Raw genomic sequence first — 18486 nt, forward strand, 5'->3', positions numbered from 1 at the left:
TTAATGCCACTTAAAACAAATTTAATGCCCATGTCCAACTGCAGATACAGTTTAATATATAATTTCATGATGGTTTACCGTCGACAGGCTTTCACCAGGTTCTGAATAGTTCCTCCTCCAGTCACTTCTGCTGAAACTTGCATTTTCCCATTTTTCCAACATTTGCTAATATTCCCTCCACTCTTTCACCACAGCACGATACATTCCAAGCATCCGATGTTGTGACTTTGTGTATCAGCCATAAACAATAGCCAATTAAAGGGTTCCACTTCCAATCAAAATCTAAATATTTATACTATCAAAATTAATCGTGAAGAACAATGCTTTTTTTCCCCATCAAGTGTTTTTAATTTTTTAAATGCCTCTAGACATCGAATTTAATGCTTTTTAATGCCATTTAAGGTCTTAATATTCACAAAATCTATTTAAGGATTTTTAATGCTTTTTAACAACCCGTGGAAACCCTGTAGATTATAAAAGTCAAGTGGCCTCTGTGTGCATGCATGTGTGTGTGTCTGAGGATTCATATGAAACCCATTCAGAGCTGACTGCTGTAGTTTGGCATAATTATGTGTTTTTGATCAAGGAAAAGACTAGCGAAAACGGCAAGTTGATAGGACTAATATTTTGGAAGATATTAGTAATTTTGGAATACAATAACCTTACAATCACGGTGGTATGGTCAGAATGCTTTGGCGGTGACTGCTGGACAAATGTGGTACAGAACACACGAATACACAACAGCATAAAAACTACCACATCTAGAACCAGTGGACCCCTACAGGTCAACGTGCTAGTTTTGCTTTTAACCACGTAAATGTCTTTGATTGCTGTGAAAAAAATCTATAAAAATAAAAAGTATTATTATTATTTATCAGGTAGGAAAACTGTTTTTGAATCTTATGTTTAGTCTTCAGTTTAAAACTGCAGTGATTAATCGACAAACCAAATTGTTGTCAACTATTTAGATAAAAAAAATAAGCAATTTTTTTTACAGACCAAAAGAAGACATATTCTGATTCCATGTTCCTCGATGTAAATATTTTCTGGTTTCTTCTTCCTCTAAATATCTCTGGGTTGTGACAAAATAAGCTGTTTGAGAATAAAGTGTCATTATCTTGTACACTGAAAAACCTTTTCACCATTTTACATTAAACTATTAAGTGAGAATACAGTGGCAGAAAAAATTATTAGACCATCAAAAGTCACCAAAAACAGTCGTCATGCAATCCAGTCCTAACTCCTGTGTGTATCATGTGACTAAAACAGACAGAAAAGAAAACATGGAATGCCTAAAAGCACTGTTTTTGTCAGTACAAAGCCATAGATGTTGATGTAAGAACTGAAGTGATTTTGGTTATTATCAAGAAAACATGTTAAATGGATAGATATCAGCTCTGAAATTAAACTACTATGAGCTATTTTTGTTGTTATCATTATATTTGTCCAAATGAATGTACCTTTACTTGTACCAGGCATTAAAATGAACAAGAAACTGAAGAAAACAAGGGGTGGTCTAATAATTTCTTACACAACTGTAAACCTTAGCAGCAGAACTATTTAAGATCATATAAAGAGAAAGAAATTAAACATTAAAAACCCTGATCATCCAAGACTCAGTATATCATTAGACTCATTATATACGTTTCATTGAGGAGCAAAACTGTTCATGTCACAGCGATTTAAAAGTTATGAATCAACATTTTCTCCATGGTTTTGTCTCGTTTCCTGTGTGATTTATCTAAACATGTTCATGTTCCCTTTTTTGACTTTCGTTATTGAGGAGCTCTGAAAGTGTCTCTGGATCAGCTGACAGTACCAGGTCCAACATTAGTCTTGCACTTGCCTGTGTTTAGGTATTTTAATTGTTTGGTTTTTTTTAATTGCATGTTCATAACCTTGTGCAACCTTTTATGGTGACAAGTTAACATCTGTCCAGGGACTGCAGATGAAAAAAAGCCATTATGCTAACTCTGGTGAATTAATGTAACTAGCAGCATTGTACCTGTGGTGCCATTGTACGATAGCATGAGAGGCTAAAATCGCCCAGCATACCTCACAACATTTGAATACAGACATAAAATTGTGCTTAGCAGATAGTCATGTAATGTTTCTATACATTTGGCGAGTTTGGCGGCAATCAGGCCTGTGAGGGCTGAGGAAAACCCGTACAAATGTCCTCCTGTGCTGCAACACCGATCGAATGGACATCGATGGGACACTGGGCGGACGGACACAGAACGCGGATTATATTGTAGGATGTATGTTAAATAAACCAATAAAATCAAAAGAAAATAGACACAAGAAAATATAAAAAACGTGCACACAGATTTAAAAAGACGCACAAACTCGTAAACTGTAATACAGCTATTATAAATCATTGTGTTAATAAAACATCAGAAAATTAATGCCTTAAATCTCATATTGTCTGAACAAAAGGGTTAAAGACAGACATTAGATATTAACCTTTTAGGCGCCTTTGTTTTTTTTGTTTTTTAATATTAAATTTTGATATCAAGATTTGAAAAAGCTGTCTGTTTCATTCAGTTATGCTGCTTGTTTTTTGTTTGTTTGTTTTACTGCAAATTTGGCACTTTAATATTAACAGTATATACATCTATGAACAAGTCTATAAAAGTAGTGCATTTATCTTTGAATAATTATCAAATAAATATTCCATTGTTATTGCAAGAACAGAGGATTATTGCACAAACTTATTGCAGATAATTCACATTGTAAAACCTATGTCTGTAGTTAAATAATTTGTAAAATATCCACACTCAGCCTGACATTTTTTCCATATCCTCCATCTGCGTATCTGCTGTGACTGACCTGACTGAGCCCTCGGGTCCACAGGGCACATGCAGGGTGATGGGGATGGGGATGGCGCTCTCTGCTCGCAGCGTGGCCATCGCCCTCTGCGCCTCCGCCTCATTTCGTGGGGCTTTGACCCAGGTGCACCCCAGGTACGACAGCTTGTTGAACTGAACACTGTCCTCCTCCAGGACTGTGGGACTGGACGGCGCTGGACATGACTCTGCAGACGACAGGGTATAATGACTCTGAAAGGCTGAAGCATGCACTCAGGATGTCCAACATTTTAACGAAAACAGGACCAATGTCCCCTCCTCTTATTATTATTATTACTATAATTATTATTATTATTATTATTAGTAGTAGTAGTACTTTTTTGGACACTCAAAGATACTTATGTCTTGTCATGTTCTATCAAGAATCAATCCCCAGTTGAATGTGTGAGGTTGTCAGGTTCTGTCTGTATGTTCCAGTCCTGTAGTCTGGATGCAGGAGATCAATCTCCCAGTAGAGGTGGGTGGGACTTTCACTGGAGGAGAACTCAACTAATTCAATCAAAGCCCATATATGACTTCTATCAGTGATCAATAGTAATTATATTGATATCTGTAACTATTTACATGTTATAAACCATCAAAATATGGACCATCATAAGTACTGGCAAATTAGTAATATTTCAAAAATCTGTGAACAAATACAACAAAAAAAATTAAAGTTCTTAAAACTGTGAAGAAACTTTGTACACATTTTCCCCGAGGAAGATACATTAATCATGCATGAATAATTATGAGAACCTTAGTTGAGATTTTTTTCCTGAGTGTTTTTATTCGTCTTTAGGCATGAAAAAAAAAAACAACTGGATTGAAATTTTTTTTATGAACCTATTTTTCACGGAGTTACAAAAATGTCAGCTGGACACCGTTTGTTTAATTTTTGAGGCAAAGAAACATATATTTAAAACCCATTATCAGAAAGTGATATAGTGTGTGAAAACTATGAAATAAAAATGTTTTTAATGCAGCTAATCTGATGTTTTCTCACATTTTGGGGCAGCCATGGCTCAGATGGTAGAGTGGGTCAGCCAATAACCAAAGGGTTGGCGGTTCAAATCCCGCTCTGTCCTAGTCAGTCCGTTGTGTCCTTGGACAAGAATCTTCACCCTCCTTGCCTCCAGTGCCACTCACACTGGTGTGTGAATGCGTATGAATGTTTGGTGGTGGTCGGAGGGGCCGTAGGCGTGAATTGGCAGCCACGCTTCTGTCAGTCTGCCCCAGGGCAACTGTGGATACAGATGTAGTTTACCACCACCAGAGGGAGAATGTGAGAGTGAATGAATAATGGATCAATCATGTAAAGCGCTTTAAGTGACCAAAAAATAGACTATATAAATCTAATCCATTATTATTATTATTCATTCATTCATTTTCTGAACCCGCTTTATCCTCACTAGGGTCATGGGGGTCGCTTGGAGCCTATCCCAGCTACATAGGGGCGAAGGCGGGGTACACCCTGGATAAGTCGCCAGTTCATCTCAGGGCTAAACATATAGAGACAAACAATCACTCTCACATTCACACCTATGGGCAATTTAGATTAACCAGTTAACCTATTAGTGCATGTGTTTGGATGGTGGGAGGAAGCCGGAGTACCCGGAGAGAACCCACACAGACACGGGGAGAACATGCAAACTCCACACAGAAAGGTCCTACCCCCCCCCCGTCGACTGGTGTTGGAATGGAACCCAGGACCTTCTTGCTGTGAGGCACGAGTGCTATCCACTGCACCACCCAGTGCCCACCACAACCACTGCCCAATATTTTTTTTTAAATAATAATAATCATAATAACCATAACAATAATAATAATCATACTAATAATGATAATAATAATAATAATATTGGGCGACATGGTGGTGCAGTGGTTAGCACTCGTGCCTCACAGCAAGAAGGTCCTGGGTTCCATTCCAAGGACCTCCTTCTTCTCCTTCTCCTTCTCCTCCTTCTCCTCCTTCTCCTCCTTCTTCTCCTTCTTCTTCTTCTTCTTCTTCTTCTTCTTCTTCTTCTCATTATGATTATTTTAACACACTCTAATACTAGTTATTACTCACTTCATGGAGATAATACACAAAAAAAACACCATTTTCAGTAAGAAAACTGTCAATTACAGTCTAATAACAACTAGCAATTGATTTACACAAAAGCATGTCACTGCAGATCAGGTTTATCAAGAACAGAAAAGTTACAGTAATGGTATGAATGTCAGCGTATGGGATGATGCATAAGCGTCCACTGTGTTGGCTGATATGGAACTAAAACAACAAAACCCATGAATATACAAGAGAACAGCTGCAGAATAACTGTCCACTGGAGTGACCAGTATGCATGAAAGGGTTACAATGAATCCGACCAATAGTGTTGGAGAACAAGATTGTTGAAATGTAGACATTAGTGAGCTTGAGTCTGACCCTTTATGGTCACTCAAGGTCAAAGGTCATGGACCCAAAAGACAGTCCATATATGACTTCCTGTCAGTGATCAATAGGAACTATATTGATATCTCTAACCATTTATGTTATAAACCATTAAAATATGGACCATTATAAGTAAAGGCGTATTTTTTATCATCTCAAAAATTTAAAAAAAAATTCAAAAATCTAAATTTGTCAAAACAGTGGACAAACTTTGTAGACATTGTCCCAAGGAAGATACATATAAAATTTAAATGAATCTGACCAGTAGTTTCGGAGAAGACTGTTGAAATCTAGACATTGGTGATCTTGAATTTGACCCTTCAAGGTCACTCAAGGTCAAAGGTCATGGACCCAAATTAAAGTCCATATATGAATCTGACCAGTAGTTTTATCAGAGAAGACGTCTGAAGAGATTGCTACCGAAGATGAAGAAGACGCCGGACATTGCGCCTTCACAATAGGTCATGACCTATGGACCGTTGAGTTAAATAGTTTGTAATATCATTTACCACCATGAGTCTGAACCATAAATGCATCATGAGCACTGAAGACATGTCGGATTTTCACATCCTTCCTCTACCACAGATCAATGTGCCAGAGACTGACAGAAAAACCACCACTAATGAAGATAACAAAGAGCAAAGCAAGGAGAAAATGTACAGGATGTATAATGGGGGGGGGGGGTCTTTTTCTGATGACCTTTAACCTGGAACTTTCACACTTAACAAACAGGAAGTAGAACAATGAGGGCAGCAGATGGACTTCCACTGCTGACTTGGTCTTATTTTACACTGTGTAAATCATTTCCTATTAGTTCACTCAGCAGAAGTGAAGAAGCAAAAACAGCTGCAGAAATGTAAGACAGGTTTGAACAAACATGCACTATATGGACAAAAGTATGTGGACACGCTGAATTCAGGTGTACGTTCAGGTTAGTTTGGTTTGCTTCCAAAATGCCTCAGACATGTTTTTTTTTACTGAATTTTTCTCAACATTTATTTATTTTTTTATCCATGACGATGATTTCAAATATTCTACCTCTAAATTTCTAAAATATTTTTCACGCACTGACTGCAAACAATAATTTTCCACCACAACTAACCATCTACTTTCTTCACATCTCACGGAGGAAGAAAAATTCACCATTAAACCTGAAGGAAATATTGATGTTTATAAACTATATGGATAAAAATAAATATTTCTTTAAAGTTTAATGGTAGATTTTTCTTCCTAAGTGAAATGACAAGAAAGTAGATGGTTAGTTGTGGTAGAAAATTATTATTTACAGTCAGAGCATGAAAAATATTTAGAAATTTCGAGGGAGAACATGTTTATTTTATGTTTATGCATTTGGCAGATGCTTTTTTCCAAAGCGACTTACAGGGGAAAACCAATCAAATCCCACAATCAATCAAATTTTGTTTATATAGTGCCAGATCACAAAAGTTATCTCATGACACTTTATATATAGAGTTGGTCAAAACCAGACTCTAAGCCAATTTACAGAAACCCAACAGAATCCTCCAGGAGCAAACACTTGTGACTCATGTAACACATGTAAAATCATAGTCATGGATAAAATAGATTAGATAGATGGATAGATGGATAGATAGACAGACAGGCAGACAGACAGGCAGACAGACAGGCAGACAGGCAGACAGACAGACAGACAGACAGACAGACAGACAGACAGACAGACAGACAGACAGACAGACAGACAGATAGATAGATAGATAGATAGATAGATAGATAGATAGATAGATAGATAGATAGATAGATAGATAGATAGATAGATAGATAGATAGATAGATATTTTTTTATGTCCATATAGTTTATAAACATCAATATAGATATAAAAAAAGAAGAAGAAAAATCCACCTCTGAGGCATCTTGGAAGCAGATTAGATAAAATGAATCAGAAAAGTTTATACGTCTTCCGACTCCTTTTCGCTCATGCAAATTTTGAGGCTTAAGATGTTGCAGTTTTACGTTATGGTTTTGTTTTGTTCTCATTCTCTTGATTATCATTTATTTGCATTTCTGTTTTTAAATTGTCATACTCATGATCGAAATAAAGATATCAATCAATCAATCAATCAAAGATCCCAATTTAAACCAAACTAACCAATGCAATGATATTTATCCCAATATAAAACTATATTCTGACATTAGTCATTATAGTTTTGTATCCCAGACCCCTGTTAGAAAGAAACACCTGAATTCAACGTGTCCACATACTTTCGTCCATACAGTGCACCAAACTTAAACCCCTAAAGAGATGATTTTCCAATACCACATTTACTTACTACATTAAAATAAAGTTATTGGTTGTTCAGATTAAATAGTGAAGTGTCTGTGTTGATCTGCTGAGTTCAGTTCACAGCTTTACTTATCTGATCAAACTAGTGCATCCACACAGTACAGTCTGATATTCATCAAATATGATTTATGCTTTCATACAGTATGTTCTGCACAGTTTTGCATAATTGTTGGTATTCTTCTGGGAAGTCCATAATCTAAAATAAAATGAAGCGGTCTGGTTGTACAGAGACACAGCGTCACTTCTGGATGAGACAGATTTCAGCTAAGCTACAGATTTGCCACTGTTGATCCACATGGATAATGGCGTGACCAAATTTTCATTAAAATACATTCATTTACAGCAGAGATGTCAAAAGTCATTTCAGTTCAGGGGCCACATACAACCGAATATGATCAAAATTGGCTGGACCAGTAAAATATTAACAGCAAAAAAAGTTAAATAATATGGCAAAACTGTTTCCAAAGTAATTATCTACAAACTATCCTTTAAAAATGTGAATAATACAAAAAAAATGAAATTTCAAACCAGTAAAATATTAACTTAATAATCTCTAAATTATATAAAATCCAAACTTTTATCTACATTGTAGAGTGAAAAAAATAAAATTACATTATGAAAATGTTTGCATCTACAAATTATGCTTTAAAAATGTGAATAACAAGAACAACTTAAAATGTCTTCAGAAAAATATGTGCAATTTTAACAGTATTTATGCCTCAGTTTATCATTTACACATGGGATTTACAGCTTATAGATCACAGTGGATGTACAAGTACACAAAACATTTAATAACGGGCTGAATATTAGTCAAATTAAACTTACTTCTCTACAGACATTTCAGGTTGTTTTTATTTGTTCAGAGTATTCAATTTTTTTGTGAAAGAATAGTTTTTAAAAGTAAAAATTTTCAAGTAATTTTACTTTTTTACTCTAAAACAAAGGGAACAATTTGGAGTGGTCATTATTTATAGGCTATTATACTGATGGCATTTTACTGGTCTGATCCACTTTAGATTATACTGGTCTGTATGTGGAACCTGAGCTAAAATGATTTTGACACCTTTGATTATCAATATCTTCAGTGTAATTTTTGCATTTCACAATTTCATAACCAGGGGCCAGATTGGACCCTTCTGCGGGCCGGTTTTTGCCCATGGGCCATATGTTTGACAAGCCTGACGTAGATTTATAAGCTGTAAAGTTTATAGAGTATATCATAGCAGCAGTGGTTTTACTTGTTAAATATCAACAGCATAAGAATTATTTAGCTGCACTTTGTGACAGCATAATCCGGAAATTAACTGCCTTTGACAGCAATACACTGATGGAAAAGGATCATTTGGGAAGCAGATTTGTGCACTATATTAAGGTTGCACCAATCCAATATTATGATCGGATATCAGCCCCGATATTAATCGGATATCGGATATAAACAGTAGCCAATTAAAGGGTTCCACCTGTCAATCATCACACCATACTTCCGATGAAAATTATTAAATGCTTATATAATCAAAATAAATCGTGAACAACAATGCTTTTTTTCCTCCATCAAGTGTATTTAATTTTTTAATGCCTCTGAACATCGAATTTAATGCTTTTTAATGCCGTTTAAGGCCTTAATTTTCACAAAATCTATTTAATGACTTTTAATGTTTTTTAATGATCCGCAGAAACCTTGTCAACACTAATCACACATTTGATGAATTCTTTACAAAGATTTACAAAGAAAATGCAGCAATATCATTAATTGTGTCGGTGGAAATTTTAAGACCTATCAGCGTCAGATTTAAGGATCAATCAATCAAATTTTATTTATATAGCGCCAAATCATAACAAACGTTATCTCATGACACTTTACATATCGAGTCGGTCGAAACCAGATGAATTATCGGTTTTAAGGATGATTAATTAAGCCTTAATTTAGGACGATCACACGTAGGCTTTTTAAGGATCTGCAGACACCCTGTGTGATTCCTGTTTTGTCAAGTTCTCCTGGACCTGTACCTGGAGGTCTGGGTTCCAGGACTGGGCTCTCTGGGTCCCTGTGCTTCTCCATCTTCTCCACACTGCTCTTCTCCTCCTTCACCTCGTCGTCGTCATCGTCCAACACTTCCTCCATCGCTCTCTCCAGCTGTTCACTACCGTTCCAAGACATCTGAGAGTGAAAGGAAATTAAAAGAAAAAAAAAAAAAAAATAGAGAAGGAGGAGAGCAGACAGACTGGACTTAGTATCAACAAACTCAACTGAGATTGTAGTGACAGAAAGATCACATTAAATCCAGAAAAGACCCAAATCTGACATGTTTCTCTACATTAACTCAAATGGACTGGACTGAAATGAACAGAAACTTCATTAATACTAAACAATCTCAAAGAATAAAGACAAAACATTAAAAAACAAAAACAGCTAAATAATGAATAACACAAAGCTATGGCAAGTGGCGGTACAAAACTGGAAGCTACAGTAAAGTGTATAAACTACAGATTTTGGATAAACAAATATATAATGATGACAACACACAGGTTTATTAGTACTTTTTTTCTAAGGGTGCTCCAATGCAACAACTGAAATTTGCCAAGATCAAGATCAAATGTATTTCTATAGCAAATTTAAAACAACGCAAAGTACCCAAAGTGTTGTAAAAGACCTTAATTAAAAATACAAGATATGCTAAACCAGTAAAAAAAAAAAATAAAAAAAAATAGTATAATAGCTTATAAATAATGAAAACTCCAAATTTTTCTCTTTGTTTTAGTGCAAAAAAAAAACCAAAACATTAAATTCTGAACATATTTCAATTTACAAACTATCCAGACAAAAAGGATGTGAATAACCTGAAAAAAAACTAAAATTTCTTCAGAAAAATAAGTGCAATGTTAACAATATTATGCCTCAACTTATCATTTATATACATTGTGGATCGGGTCAACACATGCACAAAACATTTAATTTTCTTTAGACGTTTCAGGTTGTTCATATTTGTTCAGGTTATTCATATTTTAGTGTTGAAGGATAGTTTGTTAATGTAAATATTTTCATAATTTTACGCTTCTTTTTGCACTAAAACAAAGACGAAAAACTTGGATGCGTAATTTAACTCTATAATGCCAAACGTATCTTATTTGATACATGAGTTTTGAAGCCCTCTACATGATCAGTGTTACATTTTTTCTCCTGAAAAACCTGATGTATACAATTAGATACATGCAATATACAGATAATCCACCAGGGGGAGGAATTCGTTCACCAGAGGCCTTTCCAGTGACACTACAAGACTGTCATTAATGAGGGAGGAGGAAGAACAATTTTGAAAAGGAATTACCAATATGTTAGACATGTTTGTGTTATTACCTCCGCCAAGGAGGTTATGTTTTTGCCAGGGTTTGTTTGTTTGTCTGTTTGTTTGTTTGTTTGTTTGTTTGTTTGTTTGTCTGTCCGTTAGTGTGCAACATAACTCAAAAAGTTATGGACAGATTTGGATGAAATTTTTAGGGTTTGTTGGAAATGGGATAAGGAAGAAATTATTAAATTTTGGTGGTGATCGGGGGTGGGGGGGCCCACGGGGGGGGCACAGACCAGAAAATTTCATCAAAATCTGTCCATAACTTTTTGAGTTATGTTGCACACTAACGGACAGACAAACAAACAGACAAACAGACAGACAAACAAACAAACCCTGGCAAAAACATAACCTCCTTGGCGTGGGGGGGCCCACGGGGGGGGCCACTGATCAGCCTTGGCGGAGGTCTGCGCTCTCCGAGTGCTTTTCTAGTATTATGTTTTTGTTTGTTCAAAAATAACATTTGAGCATTGATACCCGATGTATCAAATATGATACAAAATTTAAACTCATACATGGAAACTGATATATGAAAAAAAAAAAACGAGGTTGTTCGGAAGGGCCAATAAAGGCTCCTGTTTCAAAGAGCTGGAATTTTCTGTCAATGATTTAATGGTTCAGGCTTTACAGAGTTAATATTATTTTTTTCACATTAAAGAAAATTTGGAGTCATTATTTACAGGTTATTATGCTAATTTTACTTGAGATCCCATTGTTCTTTATGTGGAACCTGAACTAAAATGACTTCAACACCACTGATTGTTAATATCTTCAGTCTAATTTTTACACTTTACAAATTGGGCTGCATGGTTGACAGCCCTGACCTAGAATATAATTTTTCGTGGTCCAGTTATAATGAGGATTATTTTGATAAATAACAACAAAAACACAATAAAGAAACCGAAATGTCATTTTAAATACGGATATTGGCCAAGAATTTTCCAATCAGTGCATTACTTTTTCTTCCTTTTTGCTGATGCATTAATAACCTTTAACACCTACAAAACCTACTGACCAATAACCTCTGAGTGACTGAAACAGATAAGTAGACTGCTCTGTGTTCTAAGGTTCTGATCACAGGCGTGTCCACATGTGGTTCTGACCTTGAGTCGTGGTTTGCCCTCGGAGCCTTGAGGCGACCCGGCAGCGCTGGACTGAACCAGAACAAACTCCTCGCTGGTGACCGTGGCCACGGACTCTGTGGAGCTGCTGACTTTGCCCAGTGAGGAGGCGTCGTCCATGGCTGGTTTACTCGGGGTCAGCAGGGGGGAGACGTCGGGTACAGCTCCCCTCCCCTCTCCTGTCCTGTCCAACTCACTCTGTACGAAGGCAGCCTGAAAACACAACAGACACCACTGCATGAGCTGAACCTCAGCTTTTCAGGTGCAAAAGGGTATTTTATGCACAGTGGTGTAAGACAGATGAGGCTGCCTGTAAAAGGAAATATACCAGCATTTAAGTCTAGTTCATAGTGACCTACAGTATTAAAATAAACAATATCTCTGTATCTGAGCATCATGGTCTATCAATAATCAATCCCCAGTTGAATTTGTGAGGTGTTCAGGTTCTGTGCAAGAGATCAATCTCCCAACAGAAGTGGGTGGTACTTTCACTGGAGGAGAACTCAACTAATTCAGTCAAAGTCCAAATATGACTTCTATCAGTGATCAGTAGGAACTATATTGATATCTGTAACCATTTACATGTTATAAACCATTCAAATATGAACCAATATAAGTAAAGGCGCATTTAATATTTCAAATATTTGTCAAAAAATTCAAAAATCAACATTTCTCAAAACTATGAACAAACTTTGCAGACATTGTCCCAAGGAAGATACGTTGAAAATTTGAAATGAATCCAACCAGTAGTTTCAGAGACGATCGTTGAAATCTAAACACTGGTGACCGTGAGTTTGACCCTTCGAGGTTACTCAAGGTCAAAGGTCATGGACCCAAATCAAAGTCCATACACGACTTCCTGTCAGTGCTCAATAGTAACTACAGTTGCAGAAAACATTATTAGACCATCAAAAGTCATCAAAACCAATCGTTATGCAATCAAATACTAACTCCTGTGTGTATCATGTGACTAAAACAGACAAAAGAAAACATGGAATGCCTAAAAGCACTGTTTTTGTCAGTACAATGCCACAGATACTGATGGAAGAACTGAAGTGATTTTGGTTATTATCAAGAAAATATGGAAAATGGATAGATGTCAGCTCTGAAATTAAACTACTGTGAGCTATTTTTGTTGTTGTCATTATATTTGTCCTAACAAATGTACCTTCAGTTGGACCAGGCATTAAAATGAACAAGAAACTGAAGAAAACAAGGGTTGTCTAATATTTTTTTTCAGTGACTGTATAAGTAAGGGCACATTTTTAATATTTAAAAAATTTGTAAAATTGTCCTCGTGTAGTGTATATGTAAGTTTACACATTTATGTATGTTCCTTCTGTAACATGCATCTTATCTTACTGTAACGAACTGTAGATGTTTGCTAAACACCATAAACATCCTGTAAAAGCTTCTGTTAATAAAAACGAATCTTTAATAAAAAAAATTATGATAATTTTTTTAAAAAATCAACATTTCTTAAAACCATGAACAAACGTTGTAGACGATGTCTCAAGGAAGATACATTGGAAATTTGAAATTAATTCGACCAGTAGTTTCAGAGAAGAAGACTGTTGAAAACTAGACACTGGTGACCTTGAGTTTGACCCTTCAAGGTCAAAGGTCATTGATCCAAATGAAAGTCCATATATGACTTCCTATCAGTGCTCAATACTAACTATATTGATATCTCTAACCATTTACATGTTATAAGGAAAATTTGTAATATTTTCAAAAATTCTGCAAAAAGTCAAAATTTCTCAAAACTGTGGAAAAACTTCGTAGGCATTGTCCCAAAGAAGCTACATTCAAAAAATGAATGAATTAAAATTAATCCGACCAGTAGTTTTGTCAAAGAAGATGTGTGAAGAAATTGCTAACAAAGACGACATCAGACAAAGCGCCTTCACAATAACACATGTCCTATCGGTCGGTGAGATAATAATACTGTACAGAGTATGTTAACTGTCACATAGGGCTGTAACAATTACCCATATAATGATAAACCGCGGTAAAATTGCAGACGGTTAGTATTACTGTTTAAATTCTAATTATCATGATAATTTGATTACCGCACTTTTAGGGGAAAAAACCCTATGTAAAGATCTGCTTTTATGTCAAATATTTGAGTATAGTTTTAATTTATTACAATTTTAATTTTCTATACCTAATATTTGGAACCAATATTCACTTTTAAAGTTTTTGAAAAGGTTTGTTAAGCATCTTTGTTATCTATGTAATAAATTATATACATTTTTCAAATCAGATTTTATATTTTTTGTGTGTTTTTGGTCCTTTCATGTTGATATAGTAGGTTAAAGTGGAAAAAATAATAGACAGATGATATAAATGAAGTTGTGCTGAAATAAATGATGTGGGTATAGTAAACATTTCTTTACATAGTATAGTAAAGGCAAAATCAAAAGGATCAAGACACGCGCCTGTTGACTTTGAATCAAAAAATTAGAATTGAGATAATGATTTCAAACTTTTTGTAGTTCAATAGTATAACATCTTAAGTTTCTAAATCCATTAAAATGTTTGCCAAAAAAGGATTTTCAAGAAAATTACGGAACTTTTTATACAAACTAAATTCAGTCCCTTGGAAAGTTCTCTAAGCATGAATAATAACATAACTTCTCACTGCTATAATTTGAAATCTCAATCATATATTTCTGTTTTCAGTATAGTTTTATGTCCTTTTACACACCGTTTTATCATTGTAAAAATCATTTTGTCTGAAAAATTGGTGTGAATTGCTTTTTTAAGCATTTTAATATAAGATGGTGCCGGTTATGTGGGGAATTTCACTTTTCTCAAAAAACATGTTTTTTTTTTTAAATTACTCATCATAATCAAATTAGTTAAAACAATGGAAATTTCTGAAAGAAAGCATGTAACCCTCTGCTTAAGCATGGCTTCATTGGAATTTAAGATTATTTTGTCACTAATCTAAAAAAAAAAGATTTTTTTTTCCCTAAATAACCAAAAATAGGTCTCGACATTAAATAGCTAGCTTGTGAAGGTTTTTTTCTTTCACTTTCTATAGATTTAACTTTCCAAATCAATAATTATGATATTCTACTGTCTTCATATGGATTTGGTATACATGAATATTACATTCTCTGGAAAATATTTCCTCTTAATTGAGATTAAAGGGTAGTTATCGCAGGATATTGATGGGACTCAACTTGAGCAGTCTGTCAGCTGGTATGAATGGGGTCGCAGCAATGGAGCCACAGCTAAGTTCCTCAAGAGTGGAACAGTCTCACAGCTTCTCTCAAGCTGAACTGAAAAACAGCCAAAATAGGCTCAGACCACTAAGGATTAATATTTGAATGTTTCTGCCAACAGAAAGTACATTGTTCCTATTATTTTATGTTGTTGTGTTGTTTTGTTTTTAAATACAACTTGGTTTACAACTTTAAATACAACTTGGTGGTATTATTTCAGTGTGTGTATAAGCACTTTTTGAAAATTTTGAGCACAATTTCAACAATACCACTATAATAATGATAACCGTGATAATTTTGGTCACGATAACCGTGATATGAAATTTTCATATCGTTACATCCCTACTGTCTCGTATCAGGTAAACCAAACCACAACACCCTCAGACTTAGACACACCAAAGACATGTCAGACAGTTGCCAAACGGTTGCCTCATTCTGTGCCAAACGTTCAGGTTACAAGTCTGGACCGAAGTTATTTCCACCTTAGATTATACTAAGTAAGAAGGAAGGCCGAGCTGTAAAACTAACCACAGAACTGCTGTTGCACCATTCCTAAAACTGTTCCCAGTACTTAAAGGCTCTTCAGGATCACACACACACACACACACACACACATTTGCCAACTGCCCGTCACACTCACTGGCGAGCAGAGACTCTCAACCAAATGTGGTCAGTGAGTTTCATTTAACCAGAGACGTGGATGAGTCTGATTTTGAACATTTTTCCAATTCAGAACTTTATGAGCTTTAAATTGAAGTGTTTTATTTAAAAAGAAATCTAGGAAGCAGTATAGGAGGTTGTAAAACAGTGCAAATTCAGAGCTAAGAATAAAACAACAAATCCCTGTGGATCAGCAGAAAGTCATCAATGTCCATATTAGTAGATTTAACCATTTTTGAACTGATTTACCGCCTCATTTCACTGTAATAAAAACAAACAGCACAGTGAGTTCTGTGCACCAAGATGCTATCAGCAGTGTGCAAACCTGTACCAGTCTGCACATGTTTGATCCTGCTAAGTCTGGCCTGGAGCTGCACACCACAAATAAACATGTTTTTTTAAATAAAGACCGGCTGTAAAGAGAGCACAGGTAGATAAAACAGAACACAAACAGCTGATCGGCAGGAAAATGAGGCTTATGGCTTTAATAAACCAGGAAATACTTCAACAAATGCAACTTAACTAAAGTAAAAGTAGTAAGGAGAGACTATGGTGCCCATTTTTGGACTATACTGGACTGGACCTCTCTTCTACCCTATTAAAAGGACTGTTGTGCACTTAAATGATGTTCATAAATGTGACTTCCGTACATTGTAAGTTTAACCTACCACCTTCTGTATTAAGCTATGTTTTTGTGTTGTTTTGTTTGTTTTTCTCATGTAAGAGCTGTCGTGTATGTTTTGTTTTGTGTCTAGTCTTTTGAAGACACCGTTTTGTTGAATGAAAAACAAAAAATTGCAATAAAAACAATGGGAAAAAAAAGGAGTGATGAGAAGTCAACAGTACGTACCAATAAAAGAGACTGAACTTAATAGATTTTGTGATTCACTATATGGACACGTTGAATTCAGGTGTTTCTTTTCTAACAGGGGTCTGGGATACAAAACAATAATGACTAATGTCAGAATATATTTTTATATTGGGATGAATATCATTGCATTGGTTAGTTTGGTTTAAATTGTTATCTTTGTTTCCAAAATGCCTCAGAGATGGTTTAGGCTTAACTTCTCTCAACATTGATTTTGTTTGAATTTGTTTGTTTTGTTCTTTTAACTTTATTTATAGAACATTTTGAACATTTTAGACACAGTGATGCACAGCATGGGGTACAAAAATATAGAACAAACATCAACTACCACTCCTGAATGCCAACCCAAGGCCAACCGCTCAAAACCCAAACAAAAGACAAAGAAATAGTTTAGGAAAACAATTCAACCAAAAGTTAAAAAAAAAAAAAAAAGGGGGGGAGGGGGAGGGGGAGGGGGAGGGGGGATAAAATAAATAAGGAAAAAAAGTGTGTATGTACATATATATACACACACACACACACAGTTTAGTTTTTTGTTTGTGTTTTTTTATCCATGACTATAATTGTAAATGTTCTACCTCTAAATTTCTAAAATATTTCTCCTGCTCTGACTGTAAATAACAATTTTCTTCCACAACTAGTATCTACTTTCTTCACATCTCACTGAGGAAGAAAAACCTCCCATTAAACTTTAGGAAATATTGATGTTTATATACTTTTATATATTTCCAAACTACATGGACAAAAGTATTGGGACACATCAGGTCTACAGCTGTAAGATGTCCTGTTCATGAGGATTTGAGACGAAAACATTAATATTTCCTCAAAGTTTAACGGAAGAATTTTCTTCCTCAGTGAGATGTGAAGAACGTAGATGGTTAGTTGTGGTAGAAAATTATTATTTACAGTCAGAGCATGAAAAATATTTAGAAATTTAGAGGTAGAACATTTAAAATCATAGTCATGGATGAAAAAACAAACTCGATGTTGAGAGAAATTATGTAAAAACCATCTCTGAGAGATTTTAGAGGCAAAGATACCAATTTAAACCAAACTAACCAATGTAATGATGTTTATCCCAATATAAAAATATATTCTGACATTAGTCATTACTGTTTTGTATCCCAGGCACCTGAATTCAACATGTCCACATACTTTTGTCTACATAGTGTGTACCGAAATAACAGATAAATTAATGAAAGTAAAGTTAATTTGGTATTAGATCGAATAGTGAATTGATACCAGCCTGCCCTGCTCCACTGACAAAGCTCTTTTCCTTGAACCTTTACAAATATGGTAATGACAAAGGCATTAAATGCAAATCATTGTGGAGTCCAGGCAGTAGGCAAACAACCAGGGTGAAGTCACAAAACCTGGACGAGACATGGAGACAAACACACCCAAAGCAGCAGCAAACACGCCTGATGATTAGAAAACACACAAGGCAGCCTTTCAGACCAAGGGAAATGATTAAACACATTCATACGGACACTTTAGTTGGGTGAACGACCCTCCTACATGCATGTGCACACACACACACACATGCATAAGGAAAACCACCAGGGTCATGTGGTCCAATCACACTTATTGAATTACACAGAGCGGCATGACACACAGAGACACTTCCACTGATTCACTTAGAGAACGAGCTGCAACG

At 35.4% G+C, this 18486-nt stretch overlaps 1 protein-coding gene across 1 annotated transcript in view; it reads right to left on the bottom strand.

Annotated features, from left to right (window-relative positions):
• The window catches only part of LOC115417649 (rab GTPase-activating protein 1-like), a 281857-nt gene that overhangs the window by 246396 nt on the left and 16975 nt on the right, over window positions 1–18486 (bottom strand). The window contains exons 2-4 of the mRNA XM_030131657.1: window positions 12051–12281; window positions 9611–9761; window positions 2833–3037 (exon numbers count right to left, since the gene is read on the bottom strand). Coding sequence (XP_029987517.1) covers window positions 2833–3037; window positions 9611–9761; window positions 12051–12188 — 494 coding nt within the window. The 5' untranslated portion in view covers window positions 12189–12281. The remainder of the gene's footprint in view (window positions 1–2832; window positions 3038–9610; window positions 9762–12050; window positions 12282–18486) is intronic.

This window comes from Sphaeramia orbicularis, chromosome 4 (assembly GCF_902148855.1).
Source record: "Sphaeramia orbicularis chromosome 4, fSphaOr1.1, whole genome shotgun sequence".
NCBI classification, from domain to species: Eukaryota; Metazoa; Chordata; class Actinopteri; order Kurtiformes; family Apogonidae; genus Sphaeramia; species Sphaeramia orbicularis.